Below are 19,337 nucleotides of genomic sequence, written 5' to 3' on the forward strand. Positions count from 1 at the left end.
GATCCGCATGATGTTTACATAAAGAGTACACACATACAATCTATCATCCATTTATAGCTTGCATCCCTGCCCACTAATTTATGGGTCACATACAAAAAAATTCCACCCTTCTTTCCAGGATTTTAGAGTTACATACATGAGTCTCCCCTCCTCCTTTCAAGGTAGGCTTCTTCCCACCCCTTCCGTTATGTCAAATTTGGGGCTGTAAACCTCTTGGGGGCAGGTACCGGACACTGCTTACCGCACTTTGAGGGCACAGTATAAATAACACCTTATATAGAGGGATGATTGTCTCAAACTCACAAAGCCAGAGCTGGGGGGCTGAGCTGGGAGTGAAATGCAGGTCAATCATCTACCCCACATTTATTCCCCCCTTCCTCAAAGCAGCTCAGAGCGTCGCATCCGGTTCTCCCCCATTTTATCCTCACAATAACCCTGGAGTCTGTCACTAGCGGTAGAAAAGAGCAAGAGTCCAGCAGCACCTTAAAGACAAACACAATTTCTGGCAGGGTATGAGCTTTGGTGAGCCACAACTCACTTCTTCCGATACATAGGGTTGCCACCGGCGGGAGGTTTTTGGGGCGGAGCCTGAGGAGGGCAGGGACTTCAACGCCATAGAGTTCAATTGCCAAAGCGGTCCTTTTCTCCAGGTGAACCGATCTCTATCAGCTGGAGATCAGTTGTAATAGCAGGCAGAGCTGGGAGTGAAGGCTGGCCACCATCCTACTCCAGGCTAGTACCTGGAGGCAACCCTACTGATACAGTTAGAATGTGATTCTAGCTGTGTTGGAAGAAGTGAGCTGTGGCTCACCAAGGCTCATACCCAGGGCCGGTGCCAGTCTTTTTTTGTGCCCTAGGCAAGGCTAACTACTTGTGCCCCCCCTCCCATTGCTAACCAATTTAAAAAAAACAGGTGTCTTGTAGAAAAAATAAAAGCCTGATGCATTCCTACAAAACTTTTTATAAGACGTTATAATTAATTATATTCCATAGCACTGTCGTGGTACTTACCTTAAAATTTAAAAATATAAATTGTCAGTTGCATTTTTTCAAGAAACTAATCTGTTTAAAACTGCACCCCTCTAAGGTCTGTGCCCTAGGCCCTGCTCATGAAGAAGTATTTTTTCACACAACACATAGTTAAATTGTGGAACTCTCTGCCCCAGGATGTGGTGATGGCTGCCAACTTGGAAGGCTTTAAGAGGGGAGGGGACACGCTCATGGAGGAAAGGAGTAAAATTAATACTGGTCATGATGCAGACCTATTCTCTCTAGTATCAGAGGAGCATGCCTATTATTTTGGGTGCTGTGGAACACAGGCAGGACGGTGCTGCTGCAGTCGTCTTGTTTGTGGGCTTCCTAGAGGCACCTGGTTGGCCACTGTGTGAACAGACTGCTGGACTTGATGGGCCTCGGTCTAATCCAGCAGGGCTTTCCTTATGTTCTCATAGGTAAAAAAGGTAAAGGTCCCCTGTGCAAGCACCGGGTCATTCCTGACCCATGGGGTGACGTCACATCCCGACGTTTCCAAGGCAGACTTTGTTTGCGGGGTGGTTTGCCAGTGCCTTCCCCAATGTTCTCATACCCTGCCAGAAATTTTGTTAGTCTTTTTTTTTTTATAATATAAAACAAAACAAATACAATAACTAAAAACATAAAAAGAAAATACAAAAGAGTATCAATTATAATTATACAAAGTTATACAGTTCAACAAAGCCACAATACCCTTTTGACCCTCCACCCACCTGAAAAAGTGACCCATCACCTGACTTCCGCAGAAGTGTCTAAACAGTTTTGAAAGTTGTTAACAGTAATAATAGAAAAGTAAATAAACTTGTTTCGATAACTCACTAACTAAAATAGTAAAATCCATTTTTGCCAGTTTAGAAATGTTGTTAGTCTTGAAGGTGCCACCGGACTCCTGCTCTTTTCGCAACAACCCTGTAAGGTCGAGCGGAGGCTGAGAGCGCGACTGGCGTAAGGTCGCCCTCCTACCCCCCCCCCCCGCAGAAAACGAGGCGAGATGCCGCGGCGGGGGGTGGGGGTGGAGGAGGGCGCGAGGCGGGCCTGGGGTCGAGCGTGCAAACTTTGCAGCCGGGCCCAGCGGCCGTCGGGCCTCCCTTTGCGCACGTCCGCCGCTCTCCGCACGGGCTGCAGGCGGGCGCGAGATAAGAAGGCGGCGGCCGAGCGCCGCTGCCCTGCAGGCGGAGGGCGCGGGCCGGACGGGGCCGCTCGCCGGACGGGAGGATGGAGCCCAGCGACGGGAGAGAAAAGAGCCGCCTCTTGCAAGGGGTGGAAGCCAGGTAGGTAGGTAGGTAGGTGGGAGCCGGGGGGGTGGAAGGTAGGTAGGTAGGTGGGTGGGGGGGTGGAAGGTAGGTAGGTGGGGGGGTGGGGGGTGGGGGTGGAAGCCAGGTGGGTGGGGGGGTGGGGGTGGGGGTGGAAGCCAGGTGGGGGGGTGGGGGGGAAGCCAGGTGGGGGGTGGGGGGTGGAAGCCAGGGTGGTGGGGGTGGTGGTGGGGGGTGGTGGAAGCCAGGTAGGTGGGGGGTGGAAGCCAGGTGGGTAGGGGGGGGTGGAAGCCTGGTGGGTGTGGGAAGCCTGGTGGGTGTGTGGGGGGGTGGAAGCCAGTTAGGTGGGTAGGTAGGAGGGGGGGTGGAAGCCAGGTAGGTAGGTGGGGGAGTGGAAGCCAGGTGGGTAGGGGGGGTGGAAGCCAGGTGGGGGGGTAGGTCGCCCGCCCTCCTCCCCCTCCCAGAACCCCATAGCAACTTCCCTCTCACCCCCTCCCTCAATTCCAGGGCTTCCAGCTTTTACTTTCCAGCTGTTGCTCCTCCAGCCCGAGCCTCCACACCAGTGGTTCCCAAAGTGGGCAGGACCACCCCCTGGGGGGCGGTGGGATTGCCTCGGGGGGGCACTAAGAGGCAAGAGGGCAGCAGGGGGCGCTGGAAGCGAGACCCTTCGACGGGGTTGTGCGCTAATTGACAATCGATCCGGCTCTGGCACCATGCTGGCCAATTTGGTGGAAACTATCAGGATTCCCCCCCCCCGCGCGCCCGCGCCCAGACTTTGCAGAGCTGGTACCATTGGTTTCATCGGTTTTGTTGAATAAATTTCAACTAAAAAGTTTTAATTTGATTTTGAATAGATGTGCGATTGATTGTTAAAGGGTAAAGGTCCCCTGTGCAAGCACCGGGTCATTCCTGACCCACGGGGTGACGTCGCATCCCGACGTTTCCTACGGGGTGGCTTGCCAGCGCCTTCCCCAGTCCTCTTCCCTTTACCCCCAGCAAGCTGGGTACTCATTTCACCGACCTCGGAAGGAAGGAAGGAAGGCTGGGTCGTGGGATCGAACTCAGGTCGTGAGCAGAGCTTGGACTGCAGTACTGCAGCTGACCACTCTGCGCCACGGGGCTCCTTGGTTGATCGTTACGCTTTTGAAATTGTATTGTCATTATCTTCTTTAATGAGTCCTGCAAAACCCCTATTTTGAATAATGCTTTTTGTAGGACAGGGTAGGGGGGGCTGGGGTTGAGTCTGTGGAGCCAAGGGGGCGGTGGCCGGAAAAGTTTGGGGACCACTGCTCTAGATGCTTACTCGGAAGTAAGTCCCACTGAGAGACATTGCTCCCAGGCAAGGGTGCATCGGTTTCCAGCTGTGCAGCCGGCGCAAGTTTACTCTGAAGTAAGCCCCTCTGGGTTTGACGGGTTTATTCCCAAGGAAGTGTCCTGCCCTTGAGTTAGATTGCAGCCCAAACTGCTTCTTGCACCGATTTTGGGAGGCAGGGGTGTATCTCCCTCCCCCCCCCCCACATACTAACCAGCTGAAAATGTGCCTGTCTCTGCTTAATCTCTCCCCCCCCCCCCATTGGACTGTTGAGTGGAAGAAGGCTCCCCCCCCCCCAAGCAGTTTAGTAAATAGGGTTGCCAGCTCCGGCTTGGGAAATACCTGGAGGTTTTGGAGAGAAGTCATCTTTCCAGGCTAGGGTTGCCAGGTCTCTCTTCTCCACCGGTGGGAGGTTTTTGGGGTGGAGCCTGAGGAGGGCAGGGGTTTGGGGAGGGACTTCAGTGTCATAGAGTTCAATTGCCAAAGTGGCCATTTTCTCCGGGTGAATTGGTCTCTGTTGGTTGGAGATCAGCTGTAATAGCAGGAGATCTCCAGCTAGAATCTGGAGGCACTACTAACCCTATTAGTAAATGAAGCTTTTCTTTACATGAATTAGTGGGGAGGAAAGCTTCATCTGTTTAATGGCCGCTGGTGGGTAAACCATTGTATACCCAAAGAGTAATTAATCTCTACTGAGTAACTAATATCCCTTAACTCGACAATAAAGGTGGCTGGAAATATGTCCAAATGACAGACTGCCCCCAAACATCTGGGTCTCTCACTGCATTGGTGATCATGGGTAGTAAATGGCACTTGGGTAAGCAACAGCAGTTAAGATATAGATGTTTGTTCTTGTGGCACCATGCAAAGAACTGGAGGTAAAAGACTTTGAGAGATCCTGAAGTTTCACTGATAAAAGGCAGTGGCCATTTCTTACAGGGAGAGCTGTGGGCTCTGAAATAGTTGGGTGAAGGTTGCCCTGCACAAAATGCGTTTGCAAACTTGCTTGGGTAAATTATTTAACTGCTGCGATCTAGACTGTTCTGTTTAGCTTATTGTAAGTAGGATCCTAGTGACGTAATTTCTGTTCTCCTTAATGCAGGGGTGGGGAACCTTTTTTCCGCCAAGGGCCATTTGGATAGTGGAACATCATTTGCGGGCCGTACAAAATTATAATCTTAAAAATTAGCCAACCAAGCCCCAAGCGGGCAGCTGCCCCAGATGACACCCCCCCCCGGCGCAGGCAAGCAGGCAGGCATCCAACCGGTGGTGCACTCGCCCACCTGGTGGCACAGGATGGTCTGTTGCACCAGCCGGGTGTAGCCGTCTAGCTGCACGCCTGCTCCTGCTCTGCATGGTCAGGGCGGATTCTACAGCTAGCTCCTGCTACCTCTGCCTGCAGGGATGAAATGAGGACACACTGGCTAAGAACTCCCCGCCCCCGCGCACTTGCATTCTGGCTCGGCCCCCATTAACCCCTCCATTGTTGCCACTTCCACTTCCGGTTCTGTACTTCTGAAATTCTAATGCGTTGGTTAACTGAATGCCCCAATTTTGTGATTGCCCTGGCTCACTGTGTGTAATCCTCCTTGAGCCCCTGTGAGAAAGGTGGTCTATAAAGAATGCAAATAAACTAAACAAGACAGGCTTAGCTTCCGCCACAGGCTCTGTCTCATTTTTTATCCCGCAGCTCTTCCTCCAGCATGCTGTTCTTCACTGTGTCCTCACAACAACCCTGTAAAGTGGTTTGGGCTCAGAAACAACAGTTGGCCCAGGGAGCTCGTGTCTGAGTGGAGATTAAAACCCGGGTCTTCCTGCTCCTAGTCAGAAGCTCCGCCCGCTGCCCCAGATTGCACCCCAAACTGCAAACAGAACCCTCCTTCCCAAGTTCATTTTAGTTGGGTTTATTTAAGAGAACGGCCTAGTAGCCCATGCTGGTCATGGGTCAAGGCTGCCTGTGTTTCTCTTGCTTTCTCTCTGCGCATTTGCCACGGCACGCTGCTTCTGGGAAGGACAAAACAGGCTGCGGGGATCTACTTACAGAACATTGGGAACTCTCAGCTACTAGTTATCATGTTTTGATCGGTACCCTCAGCAATGCAGAGTTCAGGAACATCCACGATGATTTAAAAAAAATGTGATAAACCCTTTTGCAGGGCTGGTGTCTGACAGAGTTTGGCTCTGGCTTCTTAAATATTAGGGGAAATTTTGTGCTCGCCAGCCTGTAGCGTTGCCAGGTCCCTCTTCGCCACTGGCGGGAAGTTTTTGGGGCAGAGCCTGAGAAGGGTGGGGTTTGGGGACGGGAGGGACTTCCATGTCATAGAGTTCAATTGCCAAAGTGGCCATTTTCTGCAGGTGAACTGATCTCTATTGGCTGGAGATCGGCTGTAATAGCAGGAGATCTCCAGCTAGTACCTGAAGGTTGGTAACCCTACAAGCCTGGCTGTGAATCTGTGAAGCTTCTTATTTTTTTATGCAGTGGATCTAATATGGGTGCCACTTGTTAGGAATTTGGAGAATTTTTCCAGCTTTGCAATTACAGAGAGAGACCAGTCAAGTGTATCCCTTTGAGTGCCTTTGTGGACTGTGCTGTTTGACTCTTTTTTTGTGGCCCCACATGCCCCCACTTCCCTGTACAGTCTCTGGAGCTAGAGATCCTGAAAAATGAGGGAGCCTGGCAACTCAGGAAGGGGACAACAGCACCTGTCAGGTTGTGGCAGGCCCTCATAGTAGCCATAGACACAGAACTAATTGTTGAAGCTCCCCGCATGTGCAGCTGAAAATGTGCAGCTGAACCTTCCCCTGGGGTTCTCAAGAAGGTGGCTAAAACCTTAAGACCCAGCAACCCCCCCTTCTCTTATTTATTTTATTGCATTTCTACCCTGCTCTTTCCCAACCCCAGGGTCGGGCTCAGAGCGGCTTACACAATCTAAAACATAATAAAAACAATAAAACATTAAAAAATATAATTTAAAATCGCCCCAAACAATCTAGTAAATAGAACAATAATGTCCCTCGATGGCGCTAAAACCCCCAAAATAGCCATCTGCAGGCGTCAGATGAATCTAACCACCTCCCAAGGTGGTATGGTGGGGGTGGCACTCAGCAGCAGGGAAGGGGGGGAGGATTAGGGAGGCCAGTATTTATAACGAGAACCATCGCTGGCCTCGACCATAAGCCCGGTGGAATAGTTCCATCTTCCAGGATTCCTGAAGGTCCCGCATGGCCCTGATCTTGCTAGGGAGCCTATTCCACCAGGGAGGGGCCAGGGCCGAGAAAGCCCTGGCCCTGGTCGAGGCCAGCCGGATACTCCTTGCCGCACAATTCTGGCAGGATCTCCAGCCTGCTGATTGGAAGGAGGGGGCCCATACTGTTAAAGCTCTGCCTCCATTCGGTAATTTCTCTGAGTTTGTTTCCGGTGAGTGTGTGAGCAAACCCTTATGGGCATCTCTGAGCTCCTTGCACCCTTATCAAAATGTGATAGATTGGTGAAGCTGAACTTGTTTGCATTGGTTGGATTTTGCAAGGTGCTTAAATGTGCCTAATTTCATAGGTTGCACCAACAGCTTTCTTGGGGCTGAATCTTGATTGCTATATTAATGTGCACCATCCTGGTTCTATGTGGGGCAGCTCTTGTCGTGCCAAGCAGTGCAGACCTTTAGTCACGGGAGGCTTGTGGTCCTTATAGGGCGCTTTCACACATGCTGAATAATGCACTTTCAGTCCACTTTTACTGCACTTTAACGATGGTTTGCAAGTGGATTTTGCCATTTCACACAGTACAGCCCAGCTTCAAAGTGCATTGGAAGTGAATTGAAAGTGCACTATTCAGCATGTGTGAAAGCGCCCATAGTGATGTGGTCTGTGGTTAATGAGAGTTGAGGGGAGGGGCTTGTGTCCATCGTTGGGCATTAGTTGGCAAGCAGCTCCCTCTTAGAGAATCTCTCTCTTTTTTAATTGCTCTTCTTGGTTCAGATCTTATTTAGGGATTTCAGGGAGCAGCTTCCCTGGTTCGATGCTCGGCTACGTCCCAGACCTCTCCGCCATCGAGCTGGGCCTGAAAGAAAACCAGCACTGCCATTCCAACTGGGCCTCTGGCAATGGCTACGACTGTGAAAGAGAGAGCGCGCGGAGGAAGCTCTACGTGGCCTCTGCGATCTGCTTGGTCTTCATGACAGGGGAAGTTGTGGGTAAGAGGCCAAGGCTTGTCGTACCGCGCAGTTTCTTTGGGAACAGCCACAAAGCTGTGCATAGCTCTGAGTAGACATAGCAGCCTGTCAAAGAGGATGCCTGGCCAGAGGTACCCTGGTCTTGATCCAGCAGGGCTGTTCCTGCACCATCTGACCTATCTGTTGGCCTCCCTTTTCCTCTTTCTTTCTGTGGTGATCCCGTTCGCCTCCCCGTTGTTCCATCCTTAATTTGCATGTTTTCTAAGGATGTTGTGCATGAATGCGGATACATGTGCCATATGTGCTGTACACTGCATTGGTCAGGCCGCACATGGAGTATTGTGTGCAGTTCTGGAGGCCTCACTTCAAAAAGGATGTGGACAGAATCAGGCGGGTGCAGAGGAGAGCGACAAGGGTGATCAGGGGCCTGGAGGCCAAGCCCTACGAGGAAAGGCTGGGGGAGTTGGGAATGTTTAATCTGGAGAAGAAGAGTTTGAGGGGGACATGATGGCTCTCTTTAAGTATTTGAAGAGCTGTCACTTAGAGGAGGGCAGGAAGCTGTTCCTGTTGGCAGCAGAGGATAGGACTCGCAATAATGGGTTTAAATTGTGGGCGGAAAAGTACCAGCTGGATATTAGGGGGAAATTTTTACAGTAAGAGTTGTTCGACAGAGGAATCAGCTACCTAGGGAGATGGTCAGCTCCCCCCTCACTGGAGTCTTTAAGCAGAGGCTGGACAAGCACTTGTCAGGGATGCTGTAGTCTGATCCTGCGTTAAGCAGGGGGTTGGACTAGATGGCCTCTGTGGCACCTTTCAACTTTATGATTCTATGTTAAAGGCTCTAGGATGTGTTCAAGGATGACGTCCCGTTTATGCTTGTGCAGTGCGCTAAGGAAATGCAGTGACCGGAGTTGGAGCACTTAGGAAGAGTGGGAATGCAGAACAAGGGCAGGTGTCCTTGGGTGGCCAGTGGAGGAAAAGGGTGGTGGCCTGGGCCACTGAACTGAAACAAGCCACGTTGGGTTACGTGTGACAGAGTAATTGAGTCTTTACACACATGAACGTTTAGGGGGAATGAGGAGGCAGCTCTTAGATGCAAGCGCATTCTCAGAGGGAGCTGCCCCATGTGGAAATGCCATGTGATGCCGTCTTCCTAGCGCCATACCACTCTGGAACACAGTGGAGGAGACTGAATGTTGAACGTTGCCCTTGTTTCAAAAACTCTCTGTACTTAAACTAGCATGGCAAGGAGAAGATCTCTTCTCTGATGTGTTAGCTTTCCACAATTCCTGCCATTGAAAGAAGAGCCAAAGAGCTTCATAGTACCGATTAACAAAATTTCTGGCAGGGTATGATCTTTCGTGAGCCACAGCTCACCTCTTCAGATATCTGAAGAAGTGAGTTGTGGCTCACCAAAGCTCATACCCTGCCAGAAATTGTGTTAGTCTGTAAGGTGCTACTGGACTCCTACTCTTTTCTACTGCTAGTGACAGACTAACATGGCTACCCATCGTGATAGTACTGATTGTGAGCCGTCAATGGCCTGTGATTCTTCTTTCCGCCTCCCACGTCTCTCCTCAGGGGGTTACTTCGCACACAGCTTGGCCATCATGACGGATGCAGCCCATCTGCTGACCGACTTCGCCAGCATGATGATCAGCCTCTTTTCACTTTGGATGTCATCCCGGCCGGCTACCAAGACCATGAACTTCGGCTGGCATCGGGCAGGTAACTTAGAGCCAGCATGGTGTAGTGATTAAGAGCGGTGATTTGGAGCAATGCAGTCTGATCTGGAGGACCTGGTTTGATTCCCCACACCTCCACATGGGCGCAGGCTAATCTGGTGAACTGGATTTGTTTCCCCACTCCTACACATGAAGCCAGCTGGGTGACCCTGGGCTAGTCACGGCTCTCTCAGCCCCACCTACCTCACAGGGTGTCTGTTGTGGTGAAGGTAAGGGAAGGTGACTGTAAGCTGGTTTGAGTCACCCTTAAGTGGTAGAAAAAATCAGCATATAAAAACCAACTCTTCTTAAACTGTTGTATTTAGCTTTTGATGGATCAAATTCAAGGGAAGACCCTGCTTTCTGTAGAGAAACGGCATTCTGTGATGTAGTTCTGGCCTCAGCCTTTTTGTCTCTTTCTGTTCTTCTCCCCCCCCCACCCCACTCACGCACATACACACACACCAATTTCCTCCTAATTCACAGCTGGTCAATGGTCTCTGAATGTATCCAGATTCCCATGGGCTGGGACCCTCAAAGCACGGCCTGTTGGGTTGTGATTCTCTAAAGAGCTGCCATTTTTGTTGCTTTTTGGAAGGCCCTGCTACTGGTGATCATGTGCAGAAAGCTAGGAAACATCACCCCTTGCCTTCCTTTGCACACATCCTGAGAAGAGCAGCAGGATGCCGAGGTGTGGTTTTGGAAGAAGAAGAAGAGTTGGTTTTTATATGCCAACTTTCTCTACCACTTAAGGAAGAATCAAACCGTCTTACAATCACCTTCCTCTCCCAACAGACACCCTGGGAGGTAGGTGGGGCTCAAAGAGAGTTCAGAGAGAGCTGTGACTAGCCCAAGGTCACCCAGCTGGCTTCATGTTTAGGAGTGGAGAAACCAACCCGATTCACCAGATTAGTATCTGCCGCTCATATGGAGGAGTGGGGAATCAAACCTGGTTCTTCAGATTAGAGTCCACTGCTCCAAACCACTGCTCTTAACCACTACACCATGCTGGAAGAGATTGCTTTCAGCACTAGGAGGGTTCTACCTCTTCCTGTCATGTGACTCTCTTACATTACTTAGATTCATACTTCTCGCTCTTGCAGCTCACTGGGTCTGATAGACCCACTTCCAACCCTCAGAACTGAAGGGCCCTAATCGCAATCAGTCCAGATCTTCAAATGTTCAGTGGGCTTCACCCCACCACTCCGTGTCCAGATGGTGCTGTTTTCCCACGGTCCTTTCCATTGGAACAGCTCTTTCCAACTGCCCAGACAGATAAATGCTGTGGTTGTGGGATCTGTCTCAAGGAACAGCCTCACAGATTGTGAGGCTGGAGTAATGAAAGGCAAGTAGTTGAAATAACTCTTCCACAGATTCTGCTGGGGGGGGGGGCAGTTTCATTCCCACCCCCTTTGTCTCTGTCCCACTGATCTTCACATCTGTGAGAGCCAGCGTGGTGTAGTGGTTAAGAGCGGTGGACTCTGATCTGGAGATTTGGGTTTGATTCCCCACTCCTCCACATGAGCAGCAGGGGCTAATCTGGTGAACTGGATTTGCTTCCCCACTCTTACACATGAAGCCGGCTGGGTGACCTTGGGCTAGTCACAGCTCTCTCATCCCCACCTACCTCACAGGGTGTCTGTTGTGGGGAAGGGAAGGTGATTGTCAGCTGGTTTGATTCTTCCTTAAGTGGTGGAGAAAGTCGGCATATAAAAACCACCTCTTCTTTCTCTGCATGGATCCTGCGATCCCTGGAATGATAACTCCAGGGTTAGAAAGAGCTGTAGCAACTGAGAACGTGGGAAAGTCCTGTGTAGTGTTGTGCATACCCATGAACCCAAACCGAAAATAAACCCAAAATTAGCTGTTTCGGCAATATTTGGGTTTCAGTTTTACAGGATACCAAAATTTGGGAATAAAGCCAAATAGCTGATCAGTATTCAGCTTTTTTCGGCTTCGGCTTTCTCCAGGCTTTACTATGGGATTTTTTTCAGTGAGCTCTGGGGGATAGCTTCAAGGAACTGTCCTTGTGTGAACTCCGAAGTCTGGTGAAGATCGGGTCAGGGGGTCTGATTTTATGGGGTCCGGAAGGGGGAGACCCCATTCCACACAGAAAAACATTTTAAACTTTACCATGTATGGAGGAGGGGGGGTGACCCCTTCCATGCATTTGCAAATTTTCCTGATGTTTCCCCCCACCCTGCAGAGATTTTGGGAGCGCTGCTGTCGGTGCTGTCCATCTGGGTCGTGACCGGGGTCTTGGTCTACCTCGCGGTCCAGCGGCTGCTCTCGGGCGACTACGAGATAGAAGGGGAAGCGATGCTCATCACCTCTGCCTGCGCAGTGGCGGTGAATATAATGTACGTAGGAATCGCCTTCAAAAGCTGCATAAAACGGAGATTTCTGATTGATGGGAGGTGACCTTAGTAGCTGGTCATGGAAGACTCCTGGATGGGCTGCTGGAGATGTGGACTTGAAGACCATGGGCTGAACCAGTCAGATCAGGCCCTGATCTAAGGAAAAGCCCCCTTTTCCCTGCTGGCCTTTGAGTAATATCCCCCTGATGTTCTTTTGTGTGATTATGTCCAGAAATAACTGCACTCTGTTTGTCTGCATTCTCTTGTATTTGTGATGACAGTTTTCAGATCTTAAACGAGGATTGGTCCTTAGTGTTTAAGGTCGCAAATCGTAAATGTTCACCTTGCTTCTTCCAGATACCCTTCAACAGAACTTTCTGCTTGCCAGACTATTTCGGCTGGTTAGAAATTCATAAGTTCAGACGAGCTTTCTTATTGGCGAGATGACATGCCCTTGCCTCAGCTGAGACACAAGGGCAATACAATAAAATTATTGCAGAAGAAGGAAAATGCCCATTTTGTCCGGATCACATAGACTGCCTAGCCCACATTGTTTTAGTATGTACACAAAATAATATTGCACGAAATAAATATATCACTTCTTGGATAAAACAGCTAAAGACGCTTTCTGAGAAGCGAATACTGCGATACCTGCTGTCAAATAGATCGGTCAATTGCATGAGAGATGTGGCAACCTTTCTCTTCATAGTGTCAAGGAAAAATTAAATTTCATCTCCCTTTTTTAAAGTGTGAAGTGTGAACAGCCATTGGCTGTTAAATCTAGGGAAAGGAAAAGTTTCAGACATGAGCAAAGGACGATGGGGGTTGGGCTTCTCCTCCAAGGCAAATTTGCCTTCCCTTGTAGCTTGGCTCATTTCCTCAAGTCCCCTTTCTGCTGTCCACTTCTGGAACTTTGTGCTGTGGGCTGTGAGAAGTTGAAGTGTGGGCAGTTCTGCCTTAATGGGGTCCCTGGCAGTCCTATGACTCTGGAAGGAGGGAGTGGTGGCAAGGAATGGAGAGGCCTGCCTTCCTTGCCACATGGGTTGCCAGGTAGCAAAAGGGGTCTCCTCCATGCAAGAGGAGTAGAGAATCTACATGGCTTCCTTTTTGCTTGCCTTGGCCTCTGTAGAATGGGAGTCTCCCTTCACCAGTCAGGACACGGGCATAGCCATCACAGTCACAGTGAGGGGCAGAATACCAGCGTCCGGGCTGCATTCATCCACGTTATTGGGGACCTTCTGCAAAGCATCGGGGTTCTGGTGGCAGCCTACATAATCTATTTCAAGGTAAGGGTCCAGCTGTGCTTTTTGGGAAGGATTTGGCCAGAGTGGTCATTCTACATGTAGAGTTGTCACTGAATAAGTAGCTGCCATGATCCATCAGTGAACAATTTCAATGCGGGAAGTCCAAGGATTACCAAGTCCCTGTGGCATCTTCCGTTGCAGGGTCTCGGCTGGTGGATGCTGAGAAAGACCTTTGCGTAGGGTTACCAACCTCGACGCACTAGCTGAAGATCTCCTGCTATTACAACTGATCTCCAGCCGATAGAGATCAGTTCCCCCGGAGAAAATGGCCGCTTTGGCAATTGGACTCTATGGCATTGACGTACCTCCCTTCCCCAAACCCCACCCTCCTCAGGCTCTGCCCCAAAAACCTCCCGCCGGTGGAGAAGAGGGACCTGGCAACCCTACCTTTGCCTGAAAGTTCGGCTAGACCTTATTGTTTCTTCCATGTTTGCTTTCAGTTTCCTTTTTGCTTTTGCAAATGCAGCCTCTGGGATTACTTTATCAAGGAGTAGAGGGGGGGCAGAAAAACCAGGAAATTTCTCCCTTTCCTCCCCTTTCATTTTCTCGCTGGATAAAGCCATGCCTGAGCTGCTTTGCCCCCATGGGGAACAACATGCAGGAGCCTGTAAGTTTTTCCTACCAGCATATTTGGGTCATAGGTCTGTTTCGTCATGGAGTTAGGGTCGCCAACCTCCAGGTACTAGCTGGAGATCTCCCACTATTACAACTTATCTCCAGCCAATAGAGATCAGTTCCCCTGGAGAAAATAGCCACTTTGGCAATTGTATTCTATGGCATTGAAGTCCCTGCCCTCCCCAAACCCTGCCCTCCTCGGGCTCCACCCCGAAAACCTCCCACCGATGGTGAAGAAGAACCTGGCAACCTTACAAGGAGCTGATCTGCCTACTGCCAAGAAAATTATTGCAGCCACGTAATACTTTTTTCACTGTCGGCAACAAGCTGGGTGTTGTATAGCATGGGGACGGTAGTACAACTCTATATTCACATCCTTCCAGCCAGAACTGAAGTTCGTGGATCCCATCTGCACATTCCTGTTTTCCATCCTTGTCCTTGGGACAACGCTGAGCATTCTCCGAGATGTGGTCCTTGTGCTGATGGAAGGTAAACCTCTATGTGAGTGAGAGGGGATGGATGACTTTGGACTATGAAGGAGGAGTTCTCCCCTGTTTATATTTAAGACATGTTTTTACTTGTGCAGATTTACCTGCTAGCATTACTTAATCAAAGATGGGAACATTGTGGGGAAGGGGAGACTTTAACCCTGTCCTAAAAAGGTAAAGGTCCCCTGTGCCAGCACCGGGTCATTCCTAACCCATGGGGTGACATCACGTCCCGACGTTTACTAGGCAGACTTTGTTTTTACGGGGTGGTTTGCCAGTGCCGTCCCCAGTCGTCTTCCCTTTACCCCCAGCAAGCTGAGTACTCATTTTACTGACCTCTAGTGGCCCCCAACTTCCTGTTGCTTGCACCTAACTGGCATCTCCCTCTTGCTTTTCCGCAGGTACACCCAAGGGTGTGGATTTTAATGAAGTGAAGAAGATCCTGCTGTCCATCAGTGGTGTGAAAGCTCTTCACAGCCTTCACATCTGGGCCCTAACTGTGTCTCAGCCCGTCTTGTCGGTTCACATTGCAATCAGTAAGTTGCACCCCCAAGCTGTGGGTTTGGGGCTCACTAGGTACAGCTGCCATGATCCTTGGATTGTGTCTCTGGAGCGGGGTGGGGAGGTGACCACATCTGGCATCTGCAGCTGGAGGAGGGGTCAGGATCCTGTCCACAGCTGTTGGACGGGCCCACCAAGCTGATCCTGGGATGTAGAGCAAAAACACAAAGAGGCCAAGATTGTGCATCTCTGTTTGTTTATAAAATGCAAATTGCAGCCCCAGTTTGCATCAGGGCTGTGTGCAGAAGGAGTATTTAACCCTTTAATCTCCACCAAGTCTTTATAATCAAGACTGGATTCGCTGCTTAGCTGTAGCAGTTTAAAGGTAAAGAAACCCACATTTTTAAAATGACATGCCTCTCCTCCCCTTGAAAATGGTAGCAGAACTGGGGAACAGATTTGATGAGCAAAACTGAGTAGAAGATGAAAAGTTATGCCTCCTCTCCCTTTCCTGATTTGCCCTGAGGCAAATTGAGGCTGCTATAAGTTGAGGCTGCTTGTGTCTGCAATTTGCATTTTATAGGTAGGTAGACAGGCTAGAAGGAGCCCCGTGGCGCAGAGTGTTAAGCTGCAGTACTGCAGTCAAAAGCTCTGCTCACGACCTGAGTTCGATCCCAACGGAAGTTAGTTTCAGGTAGCCGGCTCAAGGTTGACTCAGCCTTCCATCCTTCCGAGGTCGGTGAAATGAGTGCCCAGCTTGCTGGGGATAAAGGGAAGATGACTGGGGAAGGCACTGGCAAACCACCCCGCAAACAAAGTCTGCCTTGGAAACGTCGGGATGTGACATCACCCCATGGGTCAGGAATGACCCGGTGCTTGCACAGGGGCCCTTTACCTTTACCTTTAGACAGGCTAGACTTGTAGGTGGAATTGCATGGACATTAACTGTTCTCCCCCCCCCCCCAAATTCTCCTTCCCAATGCTTTTATGAACTGCAGATAGAACTCTGTTGAAAAGGGGAGGCGTTGGAAAACTGGTGGGGATGCTCAGAGAGTCTTGGAAATTGCTCACTTCAGGTGGTGCAGATGTCTGCCTGCCTGACCCTTCCCCCCCCCCATTCTTCGATAGAATAAAAGTGTATTTTTTCCTTCCAAGAGTTCACAATGAGGTGAACTCTCTCATAATACTAGAACGTAGGGCCATCTGCTGAAGCTGGAGGGTGAGAGATTTCAAGAGATTTCATAAAATGAAGTATTTCTTCACACAATGCATAGTTAAATTGTGGAACTCCCTGCCCCAGGATGTGGTGATGGCTGCCAACTTGGAAGGCTTTAAGAGGGGAATGGACATGTTCATGGAGGAGGGGAGTATCCATGGCTACTGGTAAAAATGGATACTAGTCATGATGCAGACCTATTCTCTCCAGGATCAGAGGAGCATGCCTATTATATTAGGTGCTTTGAAACACAGGCGGGACAATGCTGCCGCAGCCGTCTTGTTTGTGGGCTTCCTAGAGGCACCTGGTTGGCCACCGTGTGTACAGACTTCTGGACTTGATGGACCTTGGTCTGATCCAGCAGGGCCTTTCTTGGGTTGTTAGGTTAGGCCAGTGGAAGAAGGAGTGGCAATACGGAAATGGCCCCACGTACAAATTTTGTTCTGGGCCCAGAAAAGTAGTATGGCTTGCCAGTTAAGTAGTGATAAGAAAGTGTGGTGTAGTGGCTAGAGAGTCAGGCTAGGGGGAATACCCAGATTCAAATCCCCATTATGCCCTGGCAGTTGGCTGTGTCACCTTTGGCCAGTCACACCCTCTCAGCCTAACCTACTTCACAGGGCTGTTGTGAGAGTAAAATGGAGAACGATGTTGCAAGCTGGTTTGGGTCCCAACTGAGGAGGAAAGCAGGGTATAAATATCTAAATAAATAATAAAAACATTCTTCAAGAAAAGGGTATTAGATGTGTCGGCATGAGATGGGGCGCTGTGGAGGGTCTTTTGCCAGGGAGGTCACATCCCCGAAAAAGAACTCTACATATCTAGTACATTTTTATATTTTCCTTTCCCCAGGGATCTCACGGTGGCATACCTGGTGCTCTTCCTGCCCCATTCTATCCTCACGACAACCCTGTGAAGTAGGTTAGGCTGAGAGTGTGCGACCAGCCCAAGGTCACCCCCTGAGCTTTGTATTAGAGTAGGGCTTTTAGACTCTGGCCTGCTAGATCGTAGATGATCACTGTAATCACTACACAGCACTGCTTCTTCTGGAAGAAGTTGCCTTAGACTGAACGAGACTCTTGAAGCTGCCTTATACTGAATCAGGCCCTTGGTCCATCAAAGTTAGTATTGTTTGCTCAGACTGGCAGCGGCTCTCCAGGTTCTCAGGCAGAGTTCTTTCCCATCACCTACTTGCCTGGTTCCTTTAACTGGAGATGCTGGGGATTGAACCTGGGACCTTCTGCATGCCAAGCATATGCTCTACCACTGAGCCACAGTGAAGGGGAGCAAGGAGCTCTGAGCTGAGGGTACTGGAGATAGCCTACAAAGATGTGAACTGCAGAAAGAGGATCTGGGTGGTTTTGGCACGTGCTGGGTAGGATCCAGCCAGCAGTTCCTGAAACCATCACGTGCAGTCTTTTCATCAAAGCTACTTCCTTTTTTAAAAGGGGGGGGGCATTTCCATCTGCTGGCAGTCTTGTAAAACTGCCCAGCAGGGTTGGATGATGCTGTTCCTAACGTCACAAGCACCCCTCCTGTTTCTAACTTCACTAACGTCACAAGCACCGCTCCTGTTCCCTTTCCGTGGGGCTTGGGCAAGAGCACTTCCCTGTGAATCGCATCCACAATGCGACTGTTAATAGATCCTCTTTTCAAGTCCTGCTCTCTGTGCTCCTGCCTGCAAAGGTGGGGTGGGTGGCAACCAGAGACAGGGCTTTTCCAGTGGTGGCGCCTTACCTGTGGAATGCCCTCTGCCTTGAAGCTTGCCTGGAACCTAACCTACTCTCTGTTAGGTACCAGGCCAAAGCATTTCTTTGTACCCAAGCTTTTAACAAAGGGGGTTGATATTTATTGTTTTTACAATCTGCTTCTAGTTTAAGGCCTGTTATGAGGTCAATTTCAGCCGCCAAATGTTTAATGGTTTGGGGAGCCAGCATGGTGTAGTGGTTAAGAGCGGTGGAGTCTGATCTGGAACCGGGTTCGATTCCCCACTCCTCCACATGAGCGGCGGAGGCTATTCTGGTGAACTGGATTTGTTTCCCCACTCCTTCCCACGAAGCCAGCTGGGGAACCTTGGGCTAGTCACAGCTCTCTCAGCCTCACCTGCCTCACAGGCTGTCTGTTGTAGAGAAAGGAAGGGAAGGTGATTGTAAGCCGGTTTGAGTCTCCCTTAAGTGATAGAGAAAGTCAGCATATAAAAACCAACTCTTCTTCTTCTTCAATCATGTTTATTCTTTGGGGCTTTCGTTGCCTGTTTTTAAACGGTGATTAGTTCATTGCTTTTATTTCTATGATGTTTATTTTCACAAGCCGCTTGAAGATGAGCCTTATGATTACTTCAAATAAATAGTAGAAAAGAGCAAGAGTCCAGTAGCACCTTAAAGACTAACAAAAATATTTTCTGGCAGGGTATGAGCTTTCGTGAGCCACAGCTCACTTCTTCAGATACAGCTAGAATAAATAAATATCATCCCAGATTCATGATCCCCCATTAAATGCGCAGTTCTGTATTTTGTGTCATCTTCATCTTCCTTTTCCCTCTGCTTGCTTCCCAGACGAGGACGCAGAGGCGCAGGCCGTCTTGAAGGAAGCCAGTTCCCGGCTGCAGGCGGCCTTCAGCTTCCACACCACCACCATCCAGATAGAGAACTACTCCGAGGACATGAATGATTGTCAGGAATGCCAGAGCCCCTTGGACTGACGGGTGCCCACCGGGGAGGGTTGCTAAGCAACCCGGACTGGATGGTCTTGTCAAAACTGCTACCTCAGACCTGCTGTTGATGTGAACTTAAAATCCTATAGTCTTCTGGGCTGGCTGTGGCCGAGGAGCATTCTGGGGTTGCCGAAGGGGGTGTTTGAGACTTGGGGAATGTGATTGCTTTCCACTGCATTTTGCATTTTAAGGAACCAACGTCCCTTTTTTTTTTTTTGCCCCCTTCCTTCTCTTTGTTTGTTTGTTAATGTCTCTTTTTTCATTCTCTTCAGAAAATGTAATTTTTAAAGGCCTGCAATTAAAACAGTGGAATCTGTCGGTCGGTTTGTTGATTTCTTTTTTGTGGGGGGCTTTCACTGTCATTTTCAACCGGCGGTTATCCGTTGCTGTCCCAATTCTATGTAAAGCAACGTGGGGACGGAGGTTTCAGGCAGCATTTTTAAATCGGTTTATGTCTGAGCCGTATCTGAAGCTTCCTGCTTGCGCTTGTTTTCATAGTCCTTTTCCCAGGTCTTGTTCTTTGCGTCTTGTCTGCTCATAGAAATTATATTCATTTTGGAGCTCCTGGTCTTTCATTGCTCTGAAAGGCAGCGCCTTCCAGCCCGAGGGTCGCAAAGCTTGTGAAAGAGGGTTTCAGGCTTTTGCAGTTTTATTGA

The 19,337-nt window shown here is 49.7% G+C and overlaps 1 protein-coding gene across 1 annotated transcript; it reads left to right on the top strand.

The window, feature by feature from the left end:
• Positions 1 to 2,244: 2,244 nt before the first annotated feature.
• SLC30A2 (solute carrier family 30 member 2) lies at positions 2,245 to 18,776 on the top strand. The gene is made up of 8 exons (XM_056847684.1): positions 2,245 to 2,303; positions 7,573 to 7,787; positions 9,348 to 9,494; positions 11,697 to 11,850; positions 12,977 to 13,133; positions 14,150 to 14,255; positions 14,656 to 14,790; positions 18,524 to 18,776. Exons 1-8 carry the CDS (start codon positions 2,248 to 2,250, stop codon positions 18,667 to 18,669), a joined length of 1,116 nt encoding a protein of 371 aa, XP_056703662.1. The 5' UTR covers positions 2,245 to 2,247; the 3' UTR covers positions 18,670 to 18,776.
• Positions 18,777 to 19,337: the final 561 nt, after the last annotated feature.

The sequence above is a fragment of the Euleptes europaea genome, chromosome 3 (assembly GCF_029931775.1).
Source record: "Euleptes europaea isolate rEulEur1 chromosome 3, rEulEur1.hap1, whole genome shotgun sequence".
NCBI classification, from domain to species: Eukaryota; Metazoa; Chordata; class Lepidosauria; order Squamata; family Sphaerodactylidae; genus Euleptes; species Euleptes europaea.